Raw genomic sequence first — 16632 nt, forward strand, 5'->3', positions numbered from 1 at the left:
TGTATTAAATAATATGAGAAATTTAACCAAAAAGAACCTGTATTTTAGGCTTCAATTTCTCATAAATATTACCAAGAATAACAGACCTCTTCTACTCAATACACATCTAGTCACCTTTCAAATGCCTGGAGAAACAGCTAGGCCATCCATAAATTGCCAAAGGCTAACAGTGTAGGGGCCATCTGAATCTCTGGGGTGATGCGGTTCCAACAGCCGCTGCCATTGGAAAAGCACCACTCCAGGGTAGAAGAAGACGACATTGTGTGATAATCTTTTTATAGAAGATTGTTGGTGCACAGCTACAAAGGAAGCCGGATGAAGTGGATTCAGTCTGGGTAGGGGCCAAGCGCACAGCATTGGAACAGCATTGGTCACCCTTGTTGAGGGTGTTGGAGGGCTTGGGTTGGGGATAGTGCAATCATTCTGGCCCTCCTGCATCTCAGCAGTTTTTGATACCACCAATCATGGAGGTCCTGTGTTAAGGTGGCTTTCCTTCTTCTTCCAGTCAGTTCCAGTCAGTATTGCGGGGGAGGGGGAGAACCAAGCTCTAGGCTTGAGCCTTGTACCTCTCCTTTTTAACAGCTACATAAAACTGCTGGGAGAGGTCCAAGTACCATCAGTATGCTGATGATACTCAATTATATATGGACATGTGATGCTGTGGTGGTGCTGGCCAAGTGCCTGGAAATTGTAAGGGCCCAAATGGGGAGGAACTGACTTCAACTCAACTCTGGCATGACAGACCCAGAGGATTTTCCATTTTTTACTTTAGATTGGGTGGCAATTTCCCAGACTGAGCTGGTTCACACTTTACAGGTCCTCCTAGACTCATGGTTTCTGCTTGATATGTGAGGGGCTTTGCAAGATTCATCTGGCATGCCAATTCTACCCTTTCCTGCAATAGTCCACTCATGGCTTGGCCATCTCCCATTTATATTACTGCAATACACTCTACCTTCAGCACCCTTGATGACCACCCAGTATATTGTTATTGTTTAAGAAGTATTAGTTCTTTATTCTGGTGAATGCAAATATTTTCTCAACCTCTTCTTAAATAAGAAATTAAAACCCTCTTTCTCCAGCTAAGAAAAAAACTGTACCAAATTTCTTCTACATTTTATTGTCATATATTTCCATAAGGTGATGAAATCGCTTCTGTCAAAAATTGACTAGAGATTTCATCTCCCTGCAGGAGAACTTTACTCTTGCACACAAATATCTGAAAATTCACTACTCTTTTTCTCATCTTCTAACTAGATATCGTTTAATTGGTAGAAGTTGATTGTCCTGATGAAAGTTTGAATATTTATTTCTTTATGCACTCATTTACTAGAGAAACAGGAAGGACGCTGTACAAATCTATTACTCATACTGCAATCTGTTGTGTTAATCTTTGCTAAATTAGGAGAGGGACTACATGCGTATGGTTTCCTACACTAATCAAGACCTAACAAAATTTTCTGCTTTTAAAATTTCTTTTTGGAAATTTCTAGGTAGACCTATAAACGTGTATTGACAGATATAACTTGGAAGCATAAATTGTAATTTATTATTTTAGGTATTTTGGTCCAGCTTTGCCCAAGAATAAGTACAACTTTTGCTAAAGCCTTTTTTTTGGATCCTAAAAGATACTAGGATGTAAGTATCAATTTTTCATGTAATTGTATAAAAGTTCTCACATGGACTCCCGTAAAATTGAGTAATTTATTGAGCAAATATAATACTACTCCAAACTAAAAGAGCCTATGTAAGGATCTGGAAAGACAGTGGAAATTTAGCTTCTAATCCATGCTCAGCCATAAAGAAGGGGCACTGTTGTAATGATAGAAGTGGGGCTGGGATGAATCATATATACCATCTTATGCTTCTTGGAGGCACATGGAATATAAATATAATATACAAAAATAACATGCATGGCCAGGAAAACTGCAAAAGTTTATCCAGGCAAGATGTGAATGGAAATAGTACCATTTCAAATGGTACCTTCAAAGGTCCAAAATGCATTTTATTGCCTCTTTTTAAAAAAGGGGGAAAAATACACAAACTGCAGTGAACCCTAATCTATAGGACTGATTTTTTTTTTCAGAAAATGGCCTTTCTAAGCTGTTTCTTGAGTCTGAAGTGTTCACATGGCAGGAAGGGAGAGATAGTCAGTGAATACGAATAAGAAAATAGTATGGGAAAGAATTTGGCAATGCATTTGCAATGCATTTCCAGTTTGGAATCTTTCTTCAAACTGCTTTAAAAGAAAAAGCTATGACCAATTAGAAAGAGACCGTCTTAAGCAAGTGAGCAGTTGTGCTAACAGGCATTATTGTTAATAGAAAAACTAATGAAACCATTAACTAACAAAACCACTCAAACGAGACAAGATAAGGATGACCACTGACTCTATCCTTGTTCATTTTGGTTCCGAGATAATGAATGGAAACATATAGCAAGATGAGAAAATCATGAGAGTTAAGTTTGTTTGTTTTTTAATTATAAGTTAAGGGCATTTGTGAATGACCTGGTGTTAGTTCTGGAAGATCCACTACAGCAGGGGTGTCAAACTGCCAGCCCACGGGCCGGACGCATCACGTGGAAGCCACGCCCACCCCATTGCTGACAATGGCAAAATTGGCCCAATATGTTGCGCGACGTCATATGACGTCGCGAGTTTGACATGCCTGCACTAGAGGGAATAGAAATGTTAATGGGAAAATTAAAGGACTTTGGTATGCTAGCCAGTTCTAAGGTTAACAATCAGAAGACAAAGAAGTTAACAAAAAAAATGAAATTAGAAGATCAACTAGGACTGATGGAGAAAAGTGGTTTAAAACTAATAAAAAAGTAACAAGTACATGGGTATTATGTCAAATTAATATTTTATGTTATTTCAAAATAACTATTTAAGACATGGAATAAAATTAAAAAGAAAGTGATAAGAGAAATTAAAATTGTCACTGTTAAGAACTTCTGTGATAAAAATGACAGTTTTGCCAAGAATAATATTTTGTTTCAGACAATACCTGTTTTGATAACTGATGTACCATTCAAAGAATAACAGAAAAGTATATCTAAATTTGTGTGGGGAAAAAACTGTGAGTTAAATACAAGATGGAAAGGAAAGAGAATTGGATTACCAGATTTGAAACTGAATTTGGAACTTGCAGTTCAGGCTCGATGGAAGAATGAATGTGGCTGAGAAAAAAAAACTTTAAAAAATATAAAATCACACCTGAGGTTTGGATGGTATTGAAACTTACAGCATCATAAAATTAATGTGATTTTTAAAGATAATTTTATTAAATGTGTCATATTGAGAATATGGAATAGATATAAACCCAAGTTGTGCCCCAAAACACCTCTGAGCACAAGGGATTCATAGAAGAGAAACAGGAAGTAAAGACAAATGGTTGACATATCAGGAATTATTGAAAATGAGCAAGGTGAATATAAGATTATAATAAACAATAATAATAGTAGAGTTGGAAAGGATTTTGGAGGTCATCTAGTCCAACCCCCTGCTCAGGCAGGAAACCCTATACCATTTCAGACAAATGGCTGTGCAGTCTCTTCTTAAAAACCTCCAGTGTTGGAGCATTCACCACTTCTGGAGGCAGGTTGTTCCACTGGTTAATTGTTCTGTCAGGAAGTTTCTCCTTAGTTCTAGGTTGCTTCTCTCCTTGCTTAGTTTCCACCCGTTGCTTCTTGTCCTGCCTTCAGGAGCTTTGGAAAATAGCTTGACTCCCTCTTCTTTGTGGCAGCCCATGAGATATTGGAACACTGCTATCATGTTCCCCCTCGTCCTTCTCTTCATTAAACTAGACATACCCAATTCCAGCAGCCGTTCCTTATATGCTTTAGTCTTCAGTCCCCTAATCATCTTTGTTGCTCTTCTCTGTACTCTTTCTAGAGTCTCAACATCTTTTTTACATCGTGGTGACCAAAACTGGATGCAGTATTCCAAGTGTGGCCTTATCAAGGCATTGTAAAGTGGTATTAACACTTCATGTGATCTTGATTCTATCCCTTTGTTAATGCATGTGTTGGCCTTTTTGGCAGCTGCAGCACACTGCTGGCTCATATTTAGGTGATTGTCCACTAGGATTCCGAGGTCCCTCTCACAGTTACTACTATTGAGCAAGATACCCCCTATACTATAGCTGTGCATTTGGTTTTCCTTGCCTAAATGTAGAATCTTGCTTTTTTCACCGTTGAATTTCATTTTGTTAGATAGCGCCCAGTGTTCAAGTCTGTCCAGATCTTTCTGTATCTTAAGTCTGTCTTCTGGAATGTTGGCTATTCCTGCCAGCTTGGTGTCGTCTGCAAATTTGATGAGTTCCCCATCTATCCCTTCGTCCAAGAGCAGCTAATAGCAGATGTGTATAGTTGTCAATGGTTTTTCCCATTTACAATTATCAGGAAAATTCAAAATAGATAAAGACTTATGATATAGAGCAAAATCAGAATTTGAAGTACAATTTTATACTGATAATGAGCATGTAATTGCAGAACTGTACAAACTTGTTGAAATTTGAAACAGAGGAAAAGCAAGTTAAAGAGCGTATGATAAAGTGGACTAAGATTTTTGGTTATAATATACAGATTGATCAATGAGAAAATGTGTGGTTAAAATTGCACTATGTTATGATCTTAAAAAGATTTTTAATAAGATGTATTGTTGGCACATGATGCCAGAGAAACCATCTAGAATGTACAAAAATATTTGAAATGTACCTATGTTGGAAATGTGAACAACAGGAAAGGACATTTTATCATGCTTAGTGGACATGTTAGAAAATTTAAAAAATTGATTTAAATACATACATAGATACAGAGGATTTTAAAGATTAACATTCAGAATTTGTCCTTTTAGGCTAAATGTCTAAAGGGTTAGAAAAAAATCCCTGTAGGATTATTTCAATATACAATTATCGCAGTAAGACATGCACTAATATGTAAAGATTTGGCACAACCCATTATGGAGGAATGATTGGTAAAATTCATAGAACTTGCTGAGATGGACAAACTGACTTCTTTGATCACAGAAAGGGCAATATCTACATTTATTAATGATAAAAATGAATTTATGATTTGATGATTAGACTGGTTGAATTATAGAAAGAAGAGTCATGAAATAATTTTAAAGAGGGAGTTTAAAATATAATTGTATTTATAACTGCTGTGACAAATATAGTAAGTTAACTTTATACTTTTATATGTTTCTTTTTCTCCTTCTATCTCCTTGTCTTATTTCACTTTTAGGTTTTCTATTATTTCTATTTTTTCATTTTTCTTTCTATTCCAATTTAGCTTGTATTAATGCTTATTAATGCTCTTAAAACTTTTAATAAAAATTACACAAGTAGTTCTCAATATACGACCATAATGGAGGCAGCCCATTATGATTGTATGCTATAGCAGTCATGTGAACAATCTGATTTTGCAACCTTCTGGGGTGATTTGTAAAGTAAAAATACCAGTTGTAAGGATTGGTTTCATGATTCTCTCTTTGTCTTAGGAAATAATCAAAGACATATAGTAACTTGCAATTGGTATGAGACTTATTACAGGAGAATCAGGAAAACCACTTGATTTCATGATTCTCTCTTTGCCCCATAGTGGCATAAAATAAGTGAAATAAAGCAAAAATACACTGAAAATTGTAAATTAATAATCTAGGTCAGTAGTTCTCAACCTTTTTAATGCCACGACCCCCAACCGGTCGTAAGTCGAGGACTACTCAACCGGTCATAAGTCGAGAACTACTCAACTGGTGCAGCACTGTTTGCAGAATGGGACTTTTGGAGGGCTCAGCAGGGCAGAAACAGCCTGGACAATTCCTATTGGCTTTCAAAAGCCAATAGAATAAAAGGGAGTAGCACAGCTAAGGAAAAGGGGGAAAAAATGGCGGACTGTGTTGTTGTGAAATGGTCGTTCGACCCCAAATGGGGTCCCGACCCACAGGTTGAGAACCACTGATCTAGGTGTATAATGATCTTCTGTTACATAGGAATTCACTAGAAAATCACTAGTAACATAAATAGATTAGATGAAATTATCTGTATTAGAATTTAAAAGTTCAGTGTGGTAAGGGTTGCTAAAACCCAAATGTATAACGAACATTTCTATAACTAAGAGTATAAAGGCCAAAAACTGATCAGCAGAATTGTCCACAAATGCTGTAAGCATTTACAATAGAAACATCAAACAAATCTATCACCATCAGTGGCGTCTAACAACTTATCTACACTGAAAACCAATGAAACTTTTAACTTTCCAACATATACCTTAAAACATCTGCCTTGCAGGGCTAGTGACTTTCATTTCTCATACTTAATAAAAACAGAAAAATGTGTGGTACAAACAGAGACTTTGTGTATAATTTTCCATGATCTCAGATGACAAGACATAGCACAAGCTTCGTCTCTTGCTAATTAAACGAATCAATTAAGGGACTATTGTTGCAACTGTGTAACTGCTGTTCTATAGTGCCAATAACAACCCCACAGGGAGGTCTTTTACTACATTAAAATGCTGTCCTCCACAACTCCATCTGATATTATTAGAAACAGTTATTTGCGTCTTGCTGTCATATTAGTAGCAGCAGCAAATTATGGAAATATGCAGACCAGAATGGTCCCAGTATGAGTTCAGGTTTGGTTTCCAGCCTCCAAGGGGACAAATACTGAAAATTCCAAAGTTCCCTAAAGTTCATTAATGGAACTGATAAATTTACCAGCACAGCAGCTATTTTCATGCTAGGTAAGGGTCACATATTTGCATATTTTCCTGCTAAGCTAATACAATTCAACTAGATAAATTATCATATTAAGTTTGCCCTCCTGAGTTAAACTGATGGAGTTCAAAATTGTTTTCAATGGTTGTCATTAATCGCTGTTATATCTGAAATGCTTCCTTTGAAGTCTAATTGTGATGTAGTATCAAGGGTCATATTAATAGCATTCAAGATGTTAAAATATTGTAAAAACCTGCACTATAGAGTAATGAGAAATAAAATCTCATCTTTTTATTTTTATAAAAAGTCTTGTCAATAAAATTTAAATTAAAATATGAGATTTAAATTATGTTTAACCTCTTCATTTGATTTTGTGTCACTGAGATTCATAGTAGAACCATATAAAAATAAAAAGGTATTTGCCAGTTACATTCCAAATTTATTTCACCATCCCCAACAACAGAAACTCAATTTCAAATACACTCTTAAACATAAAATACCACTAATATATTGGAATCATATATATCTTCAACATGCATACAACCAGCCAATCTGTTACAATCTGAAGAGAAACCAGAGTATATGCCTTATTATTTATATGACATAAATGTGACATAGCCTGATTATCACCTCTAGATTAATTGGATACAGAATACAGGAGCAAAAAGCAACTGGTCATTTCCCTGTTTTCTTCCTGAAATTCTTCCAAACTGTTTATTCCCAGCCTGTTTTCAGATGCGCTCTATAAAAAGCCTTCTACCTCATTTGAAGAGAACTGCAGGGAAAAAGTGGCAAATGAGAAAATAAGAACATCAGGAATTCACAACTGAAGGTTGTGGCTCCCTAGCTAAAACCAGAATTTTGAGTATTGTTAAGCTGATAAATTCATTTTCCATTTGCTTCTTGTTCCTGGCAAAGACATAAGAGTTCTATGAACAAGCAACTATCCCATGTTCTTTAAATTATTATATAAGTTGCAGACTGTTGTTTTGAAACATATTAGATAAGTTCATTAAATTTGACCGCTGTTTTAATAATATTTAACGTTTGATATATGGATTAATTATTTAAAATGAGGTAAATGTATTTCTTGCATATACTTACCTCTAATAAAATAATTAGTTTTATTTTTTTATTTTAACAAGAAAAATGCAAAAAATTCAGTAATCATTTAGGCAGTTGTGGTAAAGCAAAGTCAAGATATAATTTGGATTATGCTGTCCATCCTCAATATTTAAATATTTCAAAAATAATTTTTCATAAAAGCAGATTTGAATATTTTGCAACCCATTTTGGCATGTACTATATAATTCTAAATATATAATTTTTGAGTGTGACAGTTTTAAAACAAAACACGGTGAACTGCAATTGTATTCAATTACGTTAACCAACTTTGTTAAATCTATAACTGAATATTAAGATTTGAGCTATGTAGAAATTCTTTTGATTCCCCCAGAAGGGTCATTTCCAGTATCTCTAATCTATTCAAATTTAAAAAAAAGCTGGTAAAATTTAAGAATCAAAGCCCATAGCTTTGAATAATACTTTCTTTTTACTTGAATATCTAGTACAGTGATGACGAACCTTTTAGAGACCAAGTGCCCCAAAACCACCACCCCACCGGTCCCCGCTCCGCTATGCCCGCTGGATCACCCAACACCTCCAAGGCCCGCCACAGATCATCCAGGCAGCCCAGCAGCGCCATGACGGCCACGCCCTCCGCCCGTGCCTTGCAGCATTATCTGCGCGTGATGGGGTGCAAGGGCGTAGTCTTGTCCCTGCTGCCTGGCTACCCATGTCCTTGGCTGCACAGCATTGCATGGGCCGTGCCTGGGGATGACTCTCCTCCGGAGGCCTGCTGGTGAGGAGGGGCCGTGGGAGGAAGTGGGACTGGGGCAACGGTGTGTATGCCCACAGAGAGGGCTCCAAATGCCGCCTCTGGCACGCGTGCCATAGGTTCGCCACCACTGATCTAGTATATTCAATTGCAGGATTATCACAAAATTAAAAAGAACAACTATTCAGCTGGAATTATAAACAGACTTTTTTTTTATACCAACAAATAACAGTCCTTTTGATAGTGCACCTGTCTATAGGTGTAACAATGAACTATTCCCATACCATAATGACTTGGAAACTTTTCCTGAGATTAGAATAGCTCTGAATACTGCTAGCATGGTGAGGACTGAACAACCAATTTAATACTTGAAACCTCTTAAGTATTAAATCAGGATTATGGTATCACCTTTTCTAACCAATACATTTTATTAGGGTCTAGGACAATTAACCACTGGCATGGCTATCCCCACTTCACCATGCACCCCCTGCCACAGCCAACCACTGCAGTCATTGATCTTCAGCTGGCTTTCCACCAGCATTTCTCACCCACCAATAATCCCCTGGCACTCCTCCCCCGCACCCTCATCCCAGGCGATTTGCCAAAGGATACTTGTCCCCAGTCAATCCATAATGTGGGACAAATAGTCGCACATCCTGGTTCTGCCTTCCCACTGGATGCAGTCCCAATGGCTCAGCTTCCTGAAGTGAAACTGGAAAGGTGTGGGGGGCAAATGTGTTGTTTCTCCTGGCAAGAAGCAGAATACAACCCGCTGCATTTTGTGTGACACAGGGGGCAAGGATGGCCATGCCATGCCACAAATCTGCAGCGTTCAGCCAAGGGGCTCCCTGCAACAGCGTGGAATGTCTGGAAGGCAGCAGCTTTGTCATCCCAGCCCTCTGACTGCACACAAAATGCAGCGAGTCATATTATTCTGCTTCTTGCCAGGGGAAAAACACGTTTGCCCCCCCCCCAACCTTTCTAATTTCCACTTCAGCAAGCTGAGCCAGTGGAACTGTGACCAAAGGGGAGGCAGACCTGGGATGTGAGGTTACTTGTCCTGCACTATGGATTGGCTGGGGACAAGTGGCCCTTGGCAAATTGCTCGGAATGAGGGTGCAGGGGAGGAGCACTGGCAGATCATTAGCAAGAGAGAAGTGCCAGCGGAGGTCCAGCTGAAGATAAATACCCACAATGGATCGGCTCCAGCGGGGGGCCTGTGGTGAAGTAGTGCAGCTATGTGTCCATGGTTAATTGTCCCATTCCAATTTTATTATGAGGCATAAGCGTTCATAATTGCAGCCCACTTCATCAGATCACCCCAGTATATTTCCTGAACACTGAGACTGCTTAGAACTTTTTTTTATTGAAAAAGTTTTATTGACAATTAACAAAAAAATTTTAAACCCACAACCCCCCCCACCCCCCCATTTCCCAGAGCTGAGTACAGGGTTATTACAAACATATTAAACAAAATCTAATTAAATTTAACAAATTATACAATAACTAAATTCATACTTAATCCTTAACTCTCTTTAAACCTTAATATCATAATATTATAAACAAATCCATTTTAAAACAATTATTATAAAGAACCATAACAGTAAATAAACTAAATAATTTCCATTATAAAATGCTATTAATAATTATTATTTAAAATTTAATCATAAAATAAATGGAACTTTTTAGTTCCATATTTAATCTGAATATAATCTATCCATCTTCTCCATACCATAATATATCTTTCTTGTGTATGATCCTTTAAATAAGCAGAAATTTTAGCCATTTCTGCTAAATTAGAAACCTTAAGTGTCCATTCTTCTATAGTAGGCAACGAATCTTTCTTCCAATATTGACCTATCAATAGCCTTGCTGCTGTTACTAGATTCAACATTAAAATAGTTTCTTTGACATCAAAATCCTCAAAAATTCCTAGTAAAAATAGTTGAGGAGTAAACTTTATCTTCCTTTTAAAAATCTTTTGAATGTTCCACCAAATCATAATCCAAAAAGCCTTAATATTTTTACAAGTCCACCAAACATGAAAATAAGTTGTGTCAGAACTACCGCATCTCCAACATTTAGGCTGTAAATTAGGATACATACAAGACAACTTTTTAGGATCCAAATGCCACCTATAAAACATTTTGTAAAAAAATTCCCTTAAATTTTGAGCCTGTGTAAATTTAACATTTCTAATCTAAATTATCTCCCATATATCCAATGGAATCGGTTCCTGGATATTCTGAGCCCATTTAACCATACAATCTTTAACCAAATCCGTTTCCGAATCCAATTCTATTAACGCATTATAAATTCTTTTTAAGAGACTGCTTAGAACTTTTTGATACACATGAATTCAATAATTTCTTGCTTGATGGTGCTATTGAAGTCATATTTTTCCAAAGAAGCACACTACTATTATAGAGTGTCCTGGGAGCTTGAAATGCTCTAATATTGCTTTGTCCTTATTTTAAGTCCTGATATTAAAATTTGTGTTGATTAATTCTTCTGCACAAAGTTTATCCCTTTTTCCCCATACAGAATCCAGAGCAGCATAGCTGACAGATGGTGGCACCTATCACATTGGAGGAAAGCACCTCTAATCTTATGGTTGTACTTTTGGGGGCCTGTAATGATGATGGTGCTGTTGATACCAGGGCAAAGTAGAAAAATCTGGTTCCTATGTTGGCATTAGTGTCTTATTGTATAAATTGCTTTATTGCAGTCCTTTGTTGCTGTTGTTGCTTATGAGAATCTGGTTCGGGCTGAGTGGTTAATTATTTGCAAATTTGTCACGTTGAATCCCTGAGAAAGTTCAATGTCACTGTCCAATATGGGCTGTAGTATAGGAGATGACCAGGCTGAGCCCAAGGGAGGGTTCAAATACATCATTAGTCATGAGTCCCTGCACGCCCCCAAGAGCTCTTAGTTCAGCCAATCTTGAATTCTTTTTTTATCTCCCGATAATTTTCCTTGGCTGTTAGTAGCTCAGATTCTTGTAGAATGCTTGGACTTGTAATAAATCTTTATACTCATTTGACGTGCCTGATTCTCCTGATTTCCTGGTGTTTGACATTAATCTGAGTTATTCTTCTTTATCAAAAATTTTCTTGGGCTCTGGAATACTCTAGCCAAGACCTCAGATTCCAGAGCTACAGCAATAGCAGACAAGAGGTTGAGAGGTCTAGGATGAAGCTGATAATAGAATGGAAACTGTTGAGGTCAGGATAGAATTTGATGATTTATTTCCACAATCCAAGTAAAAAACAGCTGTATCTCATGTAAAGAAGAGGCTTCAAGGGGTATAAGTTAAGTGCTGTTCTAGGTCAATCACTGTCAACCCCATAAGGGAGATCAGATCAAGAACCAAGACATGTTGGCTTAAAACTAATTTTATTAGAATGAATACAAATAGTCCTTGACTTACGACTACAATTGAGTCCAAAACTTATGTTGCTAAGTGAGACATTTGTTAAGTGAGTTTCACCCCATTTCATGACCTTTCTTCTCACAGTTGTTAAGTGAATCACTGCAGTCGTTAAGTTAGTAACAAGGTTGTTAAGTGAATCTGGCTTCCCCATTGACTTTGCTTGTCAGAAGGTCACAAAAGGTTGTCATCCGATACTGGGACACATATGAATCAGTTGCCAATTTTGATTCTGTGACATGGGGAGGCTGAAATGGTCATAAGTGTGGAAAATGGTCATAAGTCACTAGTTGAGGACTACCTGTATAATAACAGAATCTTGCAAGTCTAATGTATGCCTCCCCTCCTATCTCTTTTAGCTGTATGTGAATTAGGGGAGCACCTGCCTTAAGGGTTTTTTAAATCTCTCATCTTTGTATAAACTTAAGAAAACTTTATTTGGCTTGATTGCCTCAGGGAACTGAGAGGGGGATGTCAAGGCCATTGTCTCTAAACTCTACATCCATGAAGATATTGGCATATGTGTGCCCATGGCTGAGTCAGTTATTGCCAATGATGATATAGTTACTGGTGGATAGAAAGATATACAGTGTGTTGGCAGACAGTGCTGTTTTGAAAGAAATAATGGCTTTAGGTCTGTGTTTGTGAGGTATGTTGGGATTTAGTGCTTTCAATATCCATAGTGGATAAAATGTTAGGGAAATTATAAGTTTTCTTAGGAGGTCTGTGATGTATTTTATGTAAGTGACATCTGAGTACAGTCCATGAAAACTGATACTCCTATTGTTACAATGAGTAAAGAAACAGACTGATATAACGTCATCTTAGCCTAGCCTTAGAACTAGCACTGATGATATTACCTAGTTTGGGTAATGACACATCTGCAAGAAAACAACCAAGCTCATAGAGCACCAAGGACTTCATGTCAACCCCGAGCTATGAATATTCTCCTTTACTGGAAACATCATCTTTGGCTGCAGTCAGTGCAATATGTAAATTGTAGAGGATTCTTCATTTTCAGTCTTTTAGAAATGATGTCATAGTATTTCCACTTAATTTAGAATTGTGTCTGTTTGTATGTGTGCCAGTTCTTTAGTGGGTTGTATGGATATCCACCCCATCCAGTGCTTCTTGTTGTAGATGGAGATGGAGATGGAAGAGGAGGAGGAGGAGGAGGAGGAAGCTGAAAGCATGTATTTATTATGCATGACAATCTGTTCTTGCAGATATTAACAAAACTGTATCTTTCTGGACTTAAAATTCTTGAAATTTGTTCTGTCACATCTTTGATCCTTGTTTCTGGCAGACAGCCACTTCGCAAGCTGACATGGCTAGACAGCATACATTTGTCTGAATTTCTCATAGTAGTGAGTCACCAATTATCACGACTTTTTTCTTTCTCTTCTTAAAGGGCAAAGATGCATCCTGTCTTCTCTTGAAGAATCCACTACTGTTATGTTTCTGTTCTGCTGTGTCTCTTTTCTTTCCTTGAATGATCACAACCCATTTTATTTGCAAGGTCTCAAATCTATTTATTATTTCTAGCAGAATCTTCTACATCTCTTGCTTTTGATGCTTGCTCTTATTCCTTTATTTGTCCTCCTCATAAATAGTTGCTTCCACTGCTGGTTTCTGTTGTTTCTGTCCTGTCTTTGAGCTGATAAATGTCTTTTCTCACCATTTGAAATGTGGCCATACATTACTCCATTCCTTTCACTTTTTCTTTAAGGACAGCTATGAGGTTTGTATTTGGTATAATATGTGCTGTTCTTTTGAAACACAAAGACAAACTTACCATGTAGTATGTACTAAAGGTACAGATGCATATCTGTTCTTCACTTTTTCTTCTCAGAGACTACCAATAGAAAAGGGTTTTATTTCTTCTTGTTCATTTCTCAGTTCTCAAGACCCTTTAAACTCAATAACCCTTTAAAACTTGCCTTCCTTATAAGCGCCTAACAACTCTGCATACTCACCAGAAAGCAGTTAGCCAACCACCCAAAACTATTACAATCCAGAGCTATTCAGAAGATTATCCTTTCATCTCATGCAATTTGATAAATAATTCCTCAAAATACACAACTTCTTGTCATTTTTTTTCCTGTTTGCTCTTCTTCTATTTTTAATTGATCTTGTTTTTTGTTCTTAGCATCATTTGCTACCTTTCTGAGTTTCAGTTTTCCTGATACTATCATAAATTGGTACTACCTAGAAATGTTTGTGATGGTTCTTTTTATCATCTGCTGTGACCCATTTTGGAGTTTTCACTATTAGTCTATTCTATCAAAAATCCTATTTATCACTATTCTGGGTTTAAAGATTTATTATATTCCGAGATAAGCATCTGACTAAACTTTAAATTTTGTTATTATTTAGATTCTAACATTAGTTAGCAACTTATCCTTAGATTTCCCACTTCTTTTACTTTTTCCCATGACAACAGCAGGTAGAAATGTATTTCATATGTAATGTATACATACACACAAAGAATAAAGCCATGCACAAACTATTGTCTGATTGTGATTCTGTTGAAAATAAGAAGTTGCTTCCTCTCAGCTGAGAATTCAAGTCAGACACAGGCCAGTTGATATTCAGAATAACAGAGTTGGCAGGGACATTGGAGATCTTCTAGTCCAACCCTCTGCTTGAACAGGAGACCTATTCCATTTCAGACAATAGGCTTTCCAATCTCTTCTTAAAAACCTTGTCCTGCTTCAGATGCTTTGGAAAACAGGTTGATCCCCTCTTCTTTGTGCTAGCCCCTTAGATAATGGGAGACTGCTATCATGTCACCCCTATTTTCATGAGCATTTTCATGAGCAGCTTGTTGTCATCTGCAAATCTGATGAGTTCCTGCTCTTTCCTCTTATCCAAATTGTTTATGAATATGTTGAGGAGTACTAGGCTTAAGACAGAACCTTGAAGTACTCCACTGCCTAGTTCCCTCCATGTAGATGTAGTTCCATTAAGGACTACATGTTGAATGAGGTTGGTCAGCCAGTTATGAATCCATCTGGATTGACCTACAACCACAATTGAGCCCCAAATTCCTGTTGCTAAGTGAGATATTTGTTAAGTGAATTTGAATCACTGCAGTTGTTATGTTAGTAACACAGTTGTTAAGTGAATCTGGCTTCTCCATTGGTCTTGCTTATCAAAAGTTGCAAAAGGTGATCATATGATCCCGAGACACTGCAACCATCATAAATATAAATCAGTTGGCAAGCATTTAATTTTTGATCATGTGACTATGAGATGCTACAACGGTCATAAGTGTGAAAAATGCTCATAAGTCATTTTTTTCAGTGCTATTGTAACTTCGGTCACTAAACAAACTGTTGTAAGTCGAGAACTACCTGTAACTTTACTTGCCTCTAAATGTTTGCAGATTCATTGCTTATCAACCAGTGAGCTGCGTAGCTACTCCCCAGATGCATATTTCTTTCCCTTAGCCCAGGGATCCCCAACACCCGTGCCACAGCCCACTACTGGGTCATGGCCAATTCGCAACCGGGCTGCATTGCTCGCTCACATTGAGCTGTGCACACGTGCACACCGGACCACTGCTCATAAGGCCTGGTTCCCCTTTCCCTCCCCCCTCCACCAGGTTGCCAAGCCACAAAGGTTGAGGACACTGCCTTAGCCATCTTATATAATCATCTGAGGGAGGGAGGGAGGGAGGGAGGGAGGGAGGGAGGGAGGGGAGACAGAGAGAGAAAGAGAGAGAACCTAATAGGTGTTATTATAGTTTAGGCAAAGGTGGGAAAGGAAAAATGCTCAAAATATGGAGAAAAAGTTTTTCCCCTTTTAATCAAAATACATATTCATTCATAACTAGATAACACAAAAATGTGAAATAAACAAAGTACGTTAAATTTGTATAAAATGTGAAATGAAAACTATGTTAAATTTTTATAAAATGTCTGTGAATAGCTGGTAAAGTTTAGCATTACTCACCACTGTTCCAAGAAACTGAATACTAAGATTTCCATCAGCATCTCGAGAAAGCCACTGGAAGAAACAGAATAACAATGAGAGTATAGTCTTATCAGCAAGAAATTTTCTCCCTAAGAATTCTGACAAATTGCTTATGAAACCTGACACATATACACAGATCACATTCAATGAAAGTCATGTTTAAAGCAGAAATGTATGTCATACAGGAAAATAACAGTCATATTAATGTTCGATAGTATTTTCACAGCTGAATGGAATGGACACCGGATTTAATACCTTTCAGAAATGGACTATAATCGGTCAACTAATCAGAATTGACTATAATCAATTCTCTTTCCATCATTAACTGATCAAATAAAATAGAAATCCTAAATATCCAAATATTGTCAGAGACTCCTACTAATTTTTTTCTCTTTGTCTTGCATTTTTGTAAATTTTGTCTATTTGCCTTATTTCCACTTACACAGAGCTCTGCAACAAATTTCTTTGAGCTCAGAACAGTGGGTTAATGTTTGGCTTGTGCCATAGATCTCAATCTCCATTCAACCATAAAACATACTTAATGATTTGGGACATTGTATGAGAAGAGCCATGTTATTCTATGATGATAAAAAAAAATCAGAAGGCATCTGGTAGCATCTTTTCCAACTACCAAATTTAATTAAAAAGCATATGCTTTGGAGA

At 37.1% G+C, this 16632-nt stretch overlaps 1 protein-coding gene across 2 annotated transcripts in view; it reads right to left on the minus strand.

Moving 5' to 3' along the window:
* PCCA (propionyl-CoA carboxylase subunit alpha) overlaps positions 1 to 16632 on the minus strand; it is a 243730-nt gene that overhangs the window by 42621 nt on the left and 184477 nt on the right. For both annotated transcript variants that reach the window (XR_005556076.1, XM_039337756.1), the window contains exon 21: positions 15949 to 16002. Coding sequence is in view for 1 of the 2 variants with exons in the window: in XM_039337756.1 (XP_039193690.1) it covers positions 15949 to 16002 (54 nt within the window). In the remaining variant the exon portion in view is untranslated. The remainder of the gene's footprint in view (positions 1 to 15948; positions 16003 to 16632) is intronic.

Source organism: Crotalus tigris, unplaced genomic scaffold (assembly GCF_016545835.1).
Source record: "Crotalus tigris isolate CLP2741 ecotype Arizona unplaced genomic scaffold, ASM1654583v1 scf7180000017685.4511686, whole genome shotgun sequence".
In the NCBI taxonomy this organism is placed as follows: domain Eukaryota; kingdom Metazoa; phylum Chordata; class Lepidosauria; order Squamata; family Viperidae; genus Crotalus; species Crotalus tigris.